The 12,060-nt window shown below is 44.1% G+C and overlaps 1 protein-coding gene and 1 pseudogene across 2 annotated transcripts in view; both read right to left on the bottom strand.

Annotated features, from left to right (window-relative positions):
- The window catches only part of FLVCR1 (FLVCR choline and heme transporter 1), a gene marked incomplete at its 5' end in the record, with an annotated part of 37,311 nt that extends 32,056 nt beyond the window's left edge, over nucleotides 1-5,255 (bottom strand). The window contains one exon of the mRNA XM_082832653.1: nucleotides 4,518-5,255. Within this exon, the coding sequence (XP_082688779.1) occupies nucleotides 4,518-5,255 (738 nt within the window). The remainder of the gene's footprint in view (nucleotides 1-4,517) is intronic.
- Nucleotides 5,256-10,641: 5,386 nt separating this feature from the next.
- On the bottom strand, nucleotides 10,642-11,047 carry LOC309978250 (small ribosomal subunit protein uS8-like; annotated as a pseudogene). Its single transcript has one exon. The product of its transcript is annotated as a small ribosomal subunit protein uS8-like (transcript).
- Between the last annotated feature and the right edge of the window lie 1,013 nt (nucleotides 11,048-12,060).

Genomic DNA, 12,060 nt, shown 5'->3' with positions numbered 1-12,060 from the left:
TAGCAGCCCTATTTGCAATAGCCAAAAGGTGGAAAAAAGCAAATTGTCTATCAATGAATGAATGGATAAACAAAACGTGGTATATCCATTCAATGAAATATTATTTAGAAAGAATGAAATACTGATAGATGCTGTAACATGGATGACCTTTGAAAACTTGCTAAATGAAAGAAGCCAGACACAAAAGGTCACATACTGTATGATTCTATTTATATGAAATATCTAGACTAGGGAAATCCATAGCGAAAAAACAAATTAGTGGTTGCCAGGGGCTAGAGAACGGGGAATGAGGAGTGACTGCTTAGTGGGAACTGGGTCTTCTTTGAGGGTAGATGAAAATGTTTGGGAAGCAGATATAGGTGATGGCTGCACAACATCGTGAAGGTATTAAATGCCACTGAGCTGTACACTTTAAAATGATTAATTTTTTATGTGAATTTTACCTCAGGAAAAAAGAAATTAGGCCGACTATGATCATCACAACAAGAGAAATAAAATCAAAGTATTAAAGGAGGATCAGTGGAGGGAGATTTCAGATTCTTTGGGGGACGGAGGTGAGACAGAAGGGCCCAAGATAGGTTTCAAAGAGGAGGCTGAGGCAGAGAAGTAACATTTACCAAATATTGCATTTGCTCCCTATAAAAAGCTGGATAGAGACAGTTAAACCGGTAATTACAAGTGTAGTAAGAGCAGTACTGTGATGAGAGGTAGAGTGCCGTGACTGGGAAGATCATGTAATTGATCATTCAAGCAAGAACACTAGTCAGAGTGAAAGGGACCCCATGAGCAGTTGTACTGGACAACAGATGTACACCTGGACTATTCTAGGCCAGTTGGAGCATATGGTCACCTTAGCTAAGAGAGTACTTTAGAGGAGCACCCTGTATAGACGTGGGGTTCAGGAAAAATTTCTGAAGGCACGAAGATCTGAATAAGAAATTAGAGTTAGCGAAGTGAAATAGAAATGTTCCCAGTCAAGTAAGTCAGAAAGAGAAAAATATCGTATATTAACACATATATGTGGAACCTAGAAAAATGGTACAGATGAACCAGTTTGCAGGGCAGAAATTGAGACACAGATGTAGAGAACAAACGTATGGACACCAAGGGGGGAAGCGCAGGTGGGGGTGGTGGGATGAATTGGGCGATTGGGATTGACATGTATACACTGATGTGTATAAAATTGATGACTAATAAGAACCTGCTGTATAAAAAATAAAATAAAATTCAAAAAATATATATATGTTCCCAGTCAAGGGGACATCATGTACAAAGGAAGGAGCGAGCATGGCCTTGTGAGAAACTGTAAGTAGTGTACAAGTCCCCTCAGAGCAGAGCAAGTCTGTATATGAGGAATGGAGGCTGTGCAGAGAGGTGATGCTGAGGAATTGGCAGGAGGCAGAACTGGAAGGTCTCACTTGACACTTAAGAGAGTTTGAATTTTTTCCTAAGGGCAATGGAAGACACTGCAGAGGGCAAGGGAGTGTCCAGGACAGATGTGCACATTAGAAAGACCACAATGGACGAATGTGGAGAATAGAGGGAAGAGAGCAAGAACTGCAGATAGGAAAATCAGTTAGCAAGCTCTAGGTGAGAGCTACGGGTAGCCAAGGCTAAGATGGTGGCAGTGGAAATGAAGAGTAATGAGCTGGGAGACAAGGTAAATTTTGATCGGTGGGGTCATATGGGATAGTCAAGTGGAAATATCCAGCTGACCAGTATCTACATAAGTCTGAAGCTCATTAATTTATTGAATAAATTTTTATGGAGAATCTACAACGTGCCAGGCACTCTAATGAATGCTGTACATTCAGACGATGTGCCTATTTCATGAAACTTACAACCTAATGGTGGGGATCGGAGAAGAGTCATAATTAACAATTAATATATAAACATAAATATATCAGACAGTGATAAGCACTACATAGAGGATTAAAGTACAATGATGTAATAAGACAGTGACTGGGCAACTCTAAATGGGATCCTCAAGAAATGCCACTGAATGATATTTAAAATGAATTTAAACTGAGAGCTGAATGATAATAAGATAACAATGTGATCTTAGGAGGAAGAACATTCCAGACAGAGAGAATGTTTTTGCAAAGGCCCTTATGAAAAATGCAAGCTTAGTGTTGTTTAAGGAAGCAAAAACATATTAGTAAGGTTTTGTAATCCACAGTAAGGAATTTAGATTTTATTTTAATTACTATGGGAAATCATTGGAGAGTTCAAAGCAGAGCTATGACATGATCTGATCTATGTTTTAAAAGGTTCTCTCAGGAATTCCCTGGCAGTCCAGTGGTTAGGAGTTGGTGCTTTCACTGCTGGGGCCTGGGTTCAATCCCTGGCTGGGGAACTAACATCCTGCAAGCCGTGCGGCATGGCTAAAAAATTTAAAAAAAAATTTTTTTTAGAAGGTTCTCTCAGGTTAGAGACTTGGCACAGTAGATGGGTAGTTAAAAGATAGGATTCAGGAATCAGACAGACCTAAGTGTGAATTCTGCTGCTAATTAGCTGTGTGACTTTTGGAAAATAATTTTATCCCTTCAAGTCTCAGCTTCTGTATATACAAAATGAGGAGACTAATAGTTCCTACCTTACATAATGAAATTAAATGAAACAATGTGTGTAAAGTACTTAGCATGGTGCCAGGTTTAGTGAATGCTCAATAATGTTGAATATTACTATGAATGACCACTCCATAATCTAGGCTAAAGATGCATACTTGGGGGTCGTGAGCAAGTGCAGAGCTACTAGAGTCAAGGAAGGATTCGAACACTTAGGGAGAATGTGGGAGGAAGGCCCAGAGGTGTGCCAAGTGTTAGAGGGAAATCTGCCTATGAGAAAACATTTCCATTTATTATCCATGAAATAGATAATCCATAGATATGGAGTTGATAATATTTCCATCATGCTCAATGAAGTATTAATCTTGCATATAATTTCGTAAATGAAAAAATAGTTGAAGGAAACAGTTCCTATCCAAACATGCGGAAGCAACCAACTAAAATATCAGTCACAGGGCTTCCCTGGTGGCGCAGTGGTTGAGCGTCCGCCTGCCGATGCAGGGGACACGGGTTCGTGCCCCGGTCCGGGAGGATCCCACGTGCCGCGGAGCAGCTGGGCCCGTGAGCCATGGCCGCTGAGCCTGCGCGTCCGAAGCCTGTGCTCCGCAAAGGGAGAGGCCACAGCAGTGAGAGGGCCGCGTACCGCAAAAAAAAAAATAAATAAATAAAATAAAATATCAGTCACAAATTATTTTGGATATACAACTATATTTCAAGCTATTCCTTCTTCTGTACTTTTAAAGGAAATAAATATAAAGCAATAAGCCCACATGTAGAGTTAGTCTTTACATGGAATTTAAATAGATCTTACTGTGATCTTGAAACAAGTGTTAGACCAGAAGTAAAAGAGTAACATTCTTTTGTTACATAGCTACATGATATATGTATAGAGAGAGGTAACATTTTTGTTATACAGGTCTTTTTTTTTTTAAGCAATTTCTTTTAAAAAGTCTTTATTGAATTTGTTACAATATTGCTTCTGTTTTAAGTTTTGCTTTTTTTGGCCCCAAGGCATGTGGGATCTTAGCTCCCTGACCAGGGATCGAACCTGCACCCCCTGCATTGGAAGGGGAAGTCTTAACCATGGGACCGGCAGGAAAGTCCCTTGTTATACAGGTTTTTAACTTGATTCTCCTCGAGCTGAATGAACACTCGATATAATTTACATAAAGTATCATAGGACTCCATATGCAAAATTTAAATTACAGTAAAAGGACCATTCTGCAATTAAAACACACACACACACACACACAAATTCTACCTAATAATGCTACTGGAACGCTAATGAATTTGAACCTATGGTGTTGGCAAGTCTAGGAAACAGTTTAATGGAGACTTGGCAAAATAAGCCACGCTTTTGCAATGGATTCTATGATCTATGATTTGTCTTGCATTTTCTTACCGTTAAAATTTGGTAATAGGACTCAGTAATGTTGTGAAGTCTTTATCACTAGATTTATTTAGCGATCATTTACAAATGTCTGTTATGTACTAGGCACTCTGCTGACTGCTAATATATAAAATTAAACAGAAGCTGTTTACATGGACCACTCAAAATAAGAACAAACTTCCCAGAACACAGCACCTTCCTTTTGCAAAGAATACACTGATGACAAAAATAATACCTACTTTAGACTCATTCATTATTGCACTGACAAGTTTTCTATGATGTTTGGCCTAGATATGGGCCTGTACAGTTAATTACTTTACAGGTAATTCTCAAAGATGACCAGGTAGTCATTTTAAACTGGTTTTGAAAGGTCTGTCTTCACAAATAAATCAAAACCCCTCTTTAATCCAAGGCTGCTTCCTATTTTATGACTGCTCACCTCCTCCCCTTCATTTATAGAATGCCTCCTAAGGGTCCATCCATATACCTAGCTCACATGGCCTATGACGTTTTATCTGGTCCTTCGGGATCCGATTTTCATCTATTACCCTAGTCCTTACCTGATTACCTAGCACGGCGGTGGCGCAAGCTGTGGACACCTCCTTGGGCCCAAACCACACTGAAGCGATGTGGGAGGGCAAGCCGAGGATGAACACCTGGGCCACAGAGCACAGGCACTGGCCCAACATGGTGACCCAGAAGAGATGCTGCTGCACGCTGCCGCACTTGATCCAGGCGCCCAGGCAGTTGAGGCCGGAACCCAGCAGGGCGGTGAGCCGCAGGCCTCTGGTATCCAGCAGCCAGGTGGCCGGGAAGATGAGGGGCACGTAGGCCAGCATGTATACCATGGACAGCCAGTCAATGTGCAGCGAGGAGACGTTGTAGAAGCCCTCGAAAACGTTGCTGATGATGCTGTATTGGATCCACTGAAACGCGTTCACCATCGAATACAGGCTGAAGATCAGTAGCACCAAAAAGCGCCGCGCGGAGAGCGCAGTCCGGGGCACCAGGGTGCCCTCGACCGCCGGCGTCTGCTCGCCGGGGTCCTTGGGCAACAACCGGGCCTGGGTCTCCTCCTCCGGGGCCAGCGGAGTCTTCGGCCTGCCCAGAGCTCCCGAGGCGGCCTTGGGGCTGTCCCGAGAGACCCCATTCAGGGCCAGGCAGCCGGCTTTGGGCCCGTTCTGCGTCTCCGCGCTCACCTTTCCAGCGGGCGCGTCCCCCGGGACCGGGAGGTATCCGTTCGCGGGCGGGTGCCCGTTCGCCACCGTTGTCCCCTCCTCATCGTCGGGCAGTGCCATGTCCCTGGGCTCCCCGGAGCCGCCTGGCGCCCCCGCCCTCCTCCCAGCCCTGCACCCCCAGCCCAAGACCCGAGGCCCTCCCTGCACCCCAAGCCCTACCCCTCGGCCCACTGCTCCTGCGACCCTCTCCCCGGCCGAGTGAGCCTCGGTCTGAGCCGGGAGCTGCAACTCGCGCTGCCTGAGTCCGCAGGCGAAGTACTCGTTCCCGTGCGCTGCCCGGCGGGCGGTCACTCAGGGCCAGGCCGGGCCGGGAGAAAGCAGCGTCACTGCGCGGTGAAGGCCCGCTGGCCAATCAGCGGCACCCTCGCCCGCCGGAGCCAATCGGGGAGCTTCCGGAGGGGCGGGGCGGGAGTGAGTGTGCGGGGCGGTAGAGGAGGAAGGCCAAGCTGGAGGTCTACGCTAGGTGTTCTCCTTCTGGATGGATGCTGTGGCCAGAAGTCCTCCGACCTGGGCGTGGGCGGGCGGGAGGCGAGCTTTGGATTGGGTAACTCGGGACTGGGAACGAGGGGCTAGGAGAAACGGGGGAGACAAAGAGGCAGACATGAGTCTCTCCACCTAGGGGGGCTCCTCTAGGGACAGGTCTAATACTGGCAGAGGACAAACTTGGCCTCTCGGCCCAATGCAGCTGTCAACATCGGACGCTGCCTTTAGAGCAGACAGGAGCACGTTTCATAAATTCGTGCTGTCTCGCAGAGGGAGAGCACCGGAAAGCATTTTGATCTAAATAAAGAGATTTCTTCAGAAATCTGCCCTTGTGAAGTTGGAATCTCTGGGACGTGCTGTGCCTGAGCAGGCCCTGTTGCTCAACATTCTCCCTTGCACCAACACTTGCAGTTAGTATTTACTGGACACACATTCAGTGGCTTCCAAGCACCACACTTGCTTTGAAAGGTATGTGCCCCACACTGTCATGGACTCTGGGGAATAAAAAATAAAAATGAGACATATTGCCTACTCTCAAGAGCACAGGTAGCCTTGTAAGTGTTCCTGGACTACAGGAAAAGTCAGTCCTGCTACTTCTTGAGAAACTAAATTTGAAGGAAAAAAAAAAGACTCCAAGTATTCATTATTAAAGTGGAATTGAAACTAGGGGTATCTCACAATGGATTTAATCTTAAACGGTAGGGCTTCCCTGGTGGCGCAGTGGTTAAGAATCCGCCTGCCAATGCAGGGAACAGAGGTTCGAGCCCTGGTCCAGGAAAATCCCATATGCCGCAGAGCAAGTAAGCCCGTGAGCCACAAATACTGAGCCTGCGCTCTGGAGGCGGGGCCCCGCAGCTACTGAAGCCCATGCGCCTAGAGCCGGTATGCCACAGGAAGAGAAGCCACTGTAATGAGATGCCCGTGCACCTCGACGAAGAGTAGCGCCCGCTTTCCACAACTAGAGAAAGGCTGCTCGCAGCAATGAAGACCCAATGCAGCCAAAAATAAATAAATAAGTTTATTTTTTAAAAAAAGTGTTGCTACCTAGAACTCTAAAACCCAGTACACTTTCTTTTTATTGCCTCTTAACATCATTATTTTGGTAGCATATAAAAATATATCAGATACGTCTCAGTGCAGGTGAAATACTACATAATCCTAAACCTGAAGAAATATGTGCATTTTATGTCTTCCTTGGTCATCCTATATAAATTGCACATTCCACTCCTAATCCCCTTCATTTTTCTTCTTAATGCTTAGCACTCTAAAATGTCATTTTGTTGCTGGTGGTGGTGGTTATTTCCTCCTTCCCCACTAAAACGTCAGTTCTGTGAGGGCAGGGCTGAAAGTTGTTTTGCTTTGCTGCTGTTGCTGTATACTGAGAACCTGAAACAGTACTCAGCAGTAGGTGTTCAATAAATATTTACTGAATGACTGCAACTAACAAGCATTGGATATTTTAAATAATTACTTATTTTTAAAGTGAATCCATTTCTTTTTTAAAAAAATTGTAAAGTTCCTCTGCAAATATGATTTTCTAAACACTGATTTAGATATTATTTTAGATGACTGAGTGATGTCCTCTGAATGAACAAATAAATGTGGAATCCAAAGGACTTCATTCTTAGTTAAGATGTCTATTATATGGATTTCTGAAAAATGAACTAATTGCATTGCTTAATATTCAGTACAACTCACTATTCATTATTTTGAGGCTTTTTTTTTTTAATACCTTCACGAACCATGAAACCTTCTACATAGCTCACACACACACAACAAAAACCTGTTCAGAAAGGGAATCAGGGACTTCCCTGATGGCGCAGAGGTTAAGAATCCACCTGCCAGTGCAGGGGACACGGATTCAAGTCCTGGTCCGGGAAGATCCCACATGCCACGGAACAACTAAGCCCGTGCACCACAACTACTGAGCCCGCGCGCCACAACTACTGAAGCCTGTGCGCCTAGAGCCCATGCTCCACAACAAGAGGAGCCACTGCAATGAGAAGCCCGTGCACATCGGCGAAGAGTAGCCCTCACTCGCTGCAGCTAGAGAAAGCCCGAGTGCAACAACGAAGACCTAACACAGCCAAAAATAAATAAATAATAAAATAAATAATTTTTTTTAAAAAGTAATCCAATGGATAGAATTTTATTTTATTTTTGATTCTTTTTTTTTTTTGATGCATTATTGACGTACAACACATGTTAGTTCCAGGTGTACAACATAGTGATTTGATATTTCTACACATCTCAAAATGATCATCACCAATGAGTAGAATTTTAAATGGACCTTTCTTTACTTGCCCCAGTAGTACCTCCAATCCACATGTTCACAGTAAATATTCAGGTATCTGCAAACTTCTCACCCCCTTCCTGAAACCAAAAAGTGGCAAATTATATTAGGCTTCATTTCCCCATTATCCAGTGAAGATTGGAGATTGTCTTCTACCAGACTGGAAAGATAACTTTCCTTTCTGCACAGAGGCAGCTTCCTGAATGTACTGCTGCAGGGAGGCCATTCTTTCTGATTCTTTAGGCTCCATCTGTTTAGAGATAATTTGTCTTCTCTATGTCCTTAGCAAGAATGATTGGGGTTGGGTGTTGGGAGTCCTCTGAGTGTCCCGGATACCAGTTAGCATCTAACCTCCCTCCATGGCGGACTTCCCTGGCGGTCCAGTGGTTAAGACTCTGTGCTTCCACTGCAGGGGGCACAGGTTCGATCCCTGGTGGGTGAACTAAGATCCCTGCATGCTGCTCGGCGCCACCAAAAAAAAAAAAAAAAAAAAAAAAAAAAAATTTCCCTCCAGGCTTTTACCAGCTGGTGCCTATCTTATTCTTTTCCACCTTGTCATTTGTCTTCCCTGCACTTAACAAAGTTCTGTATCTGACACCACCATCATCTACATGGAGCATACCACCAAGAGGATGTAGAATAGTGGAGAAGAGTATCAGATCTAGAGCCAGGCTACCTGGAGTTGAATTCCAACTTCAGTACTCACGAGCTGTGAGAACTTGGGCAATTTACTTAGCTGTTCTGTAATAGTACATGCCTCGTTAGATTGTTGTTGTGAGGATTAAGTGAGTAAATAACACCTCGCACATGGTTTAGGCATTCTTTTTTTTTTTTTTTTTGGCGGTACAGGGGCCTCTCACTGTTGTGGCCTCTCCCGTTGCGGAGCACAGGCTCCGGACGCGCAGGCTCAGCGGCCATGGCTCACGGGCCCAGCCACTCCGCGGCATGTGGGATCTTCCCGGACCGGGACACGAACCCGCGTCCCCTGCATCGACAGGCGGACCCTCAACCACTGCGCCACCAGGGAAGCCCGGTTTACGCATCCTTAGTTACAGTTATTGAGATAGTCTACTATAGTGGTTAAGGATCCAGGCTCCAGAGCCAAATGACCTGGATTCAAATCCTAGCTCTTTGACTTACTAGTTGCATGACTTTGGACTAGTTACTCTGTGCCTCAGTTTCAACAGGGAAAATGAGGACAATATTCTTCATGAGATGGTTGTAAGAAATAAATGGCTAATAAATATAAAGTACTTAAATGGTTCCTTGATCCCTGATGTACAGTAATACTCAGTAAAATATTATCTATAGCCATTATTATCAACTCATGTCTCCTCAAAGTCATATCACATTCTCGTGTTATCTTAGATTTGATCCCATCTTGTCTATTTAAACCTGCTTGGATTGTCCTGGAGCTACTCCAAGATCTTTTAGATGGAATTTATGGTGGCAAAGTCCCTCTCCGGAAGATGCTCTGAGGATGTCCCTAAAGGGCAGTACACAATGGCAAATACTAATTACTCTTAGCCTCACAAGAGGGAGATTTCTTGTCATCGGAAGTGGCCAGGGTTTCCCTGGTGGCGCAGTGGTTGAGAGTCCGCCTGCCGATGCAGGGGACGCGGGTTCGTGCCCTGGTCCGGAAGGATCCCGCATGCCACGGAGCGGCTGGGTCCATGGGCCGTGGCCGCTGGGCCTGCGCGTCCGGATCCTGTGCTCCGCAGCGGGAGAGGTCACGGCAGTGAGAGGCACACGTACTGCAAAATAAATAAATAAATAAATAAATAAAAGGAAGTGGCCAACAGTTGAATGGACCACCACGTGACATATCTAGACAAGAGTTAGATGAAATATCTGTGTTGGACTAGGTATGTTGTGGATAAGATTCCCAAACTCCATGGAAAAGTGAGCTATGTTAGATCTAAGATTTTTTCTGACTTTAAGTTTCTATGATTTATGAAAAGTAAGATATTTCCAATGAAAGGATTTGACAAAATTTGTATGCCTCTTTCAACAAAGTTCCATAAAGTAACAAATGGAGTACAGAAAGGGGAAAGTTCAGCAGTATCTCTTTGTATTATCATTTTAATCTCTTAACCTTGCGTCCTCTCTCTTAAGGCTTCAGTGGTAGATACTTATGTCCCAGTTTAGGCATGAATCATACTTTATATCATGGATATATAACATAACACGAACCTTAACCTCTGCCATAGAGGACAGTACTGAGAACATCACTTGGCTGGGAGTCAAGATGAGTTTGAGCTACATTACGGATGTGAAAATGCCAAGTCAGACCAATTTGAATGAGTAATAGTTCAGTGATATGAGATCTGAATGACACCCAGGAGACAAGGTCCAAGATACTATTAACAGTGATGTGGCTATTCCTGAGCAAAGGTTTCCTGAAGTCTAAGAGGGTAAGATACAAACCAGAACAAGGTCCCTAGATGTAAAATCCACGTTTCATGGAGAGAGGTAAATTTTAGCAACATTGTTTTCAGTTGGCACCACTATTACCATGTCTGTTCACCTGAGTGGCCAAGGCAATGCTGTTCTACGCTGTGGAAAGGTTAAGTTGGAATAGAGGCATGGAGGAAGCTGGAAATCAGAATCCTCCCATGGTGTATTCTTCCCCCCATTGAAGTGATTTATCTGTATCTATATGTTACATTCCTAGAAAAAGAATCCTAAGGATTTTCCCTTATGTGTGTTTTTGTCTTGCTTCCTCTTGGTCCATGATGTCAGCTAAGTTCATCAGCACGATGAAACCAAACTGACAGGATAGGAGCAGATTATTCTGCCATTTTTCTAGATCTTTGAGTTACACACCTAATCTAGGGCTGATCACTGCACACTTTAACTGCCCAGGAGGTTCACAATTCTCCCAGCACTGTGATCATCAATGACTTCGAATTTACCAATGTCACCATGCTTCAACATCAGTTAGAAGCCAGGCAATGACTTTGAAGCAATGCCTAGTAAGGATTTGACATTTGGGCCTCTTTTTGGCATTGTTGATGCTCCTGAGAGCATCAGCCAGGACATTCATGCCTACCATGGTAGTGGCACGGAAAGATGGTGGAAACCATGTGTACATTTTTGTGCAGATGTGCTAGGGATTTAATTCTGAAGTGGGAAGAGCGTTCTGCCCTAAAACATCTCCACAGATTTACTAAATTAGATCCTGCCTCTCTTAATCTGGCTTAAAATTTGCCTATTGAGTGATTTAAGTATAACCAATGTCAAATCACACTAAATTATCCATATTACATCTTGTTCCTATTCCCTTTACCTGAATGAATTTATCAGATTTGGCATGTTGGTTTTAAAGATGGTGAGATTCGGGCTTCCCTGGTGGCGCAGTGGTTGAGAGTCCGCCCGCCGATGCAGGGGACACAGGTTCGTGCCCCTGTCCGGGCAGATCCCACATGCCGCGGAGCGGCTGGGCCCGTGAGCCATGGCCGCTGAGCCTGCACGTCCGGAGCCTGTGCTCCGCAGCGGGAGAAGCCACAACAGTGAGAGGCCCGCGTACCACAAAAAAAAAAAAAAAAAAAAAAAGATGGTGAGATTCATAACAACAAATTTAAAGAAGAGATTTCCATTCACACATTTACCCCTGATGGCTCCCCTACCCCCAGCCATAGTCATTTGAGCTTATTTTGTTTGTTTTTTAATGTTAAGGGAGCGTTTTGTGCTCAGGAAAACAAAAGAAAACATGGTTACTTGTGTTTAAATCAATACAAAATTTATTAAAGTTGTTAATTTCAAATTTCAATCTCAGCTTCAGTGACATCATGTAGGTAGCGTGAAATTGACCATAATGGGAATATGTACACAGTGACACTGGCAAATGCTACATCTACCAATGCACCACTGCTAAAAATCTAACAAAACAAATCATCCGAAGTATTTTAAACACTACTTACAAACTTAATAAGTCCAAAATTTTTGATTAAAACAGATTTTCTTAAACAGTGAAATACTGTTTGCAAAGAAACTCTTTTACAGCTGTGAGATAATAGAAATATATATATATATATCGGTCTCTGTCACCGCCCCTCACCCCATTCCTGGCACAGATCTCCTAAAACC

This window comes from Leucopleurus acutus, assembly GCF_964270905.1.
Source record: "Leucopleurus acutus genome assembly, chromosome: 2".
In the NCBI taxonomy this organism is placed as follows: Eukaryota; Metazoa; Chordata; class Mammalia; order Artiodactyla; family Delphinidae; genus Leucopleurus; species Leucopleurus acutus.
Note: the sequence above shows the minus strand (reverse complement) of the source record. Positions and strands in the feature narration are given on the sequence as shown.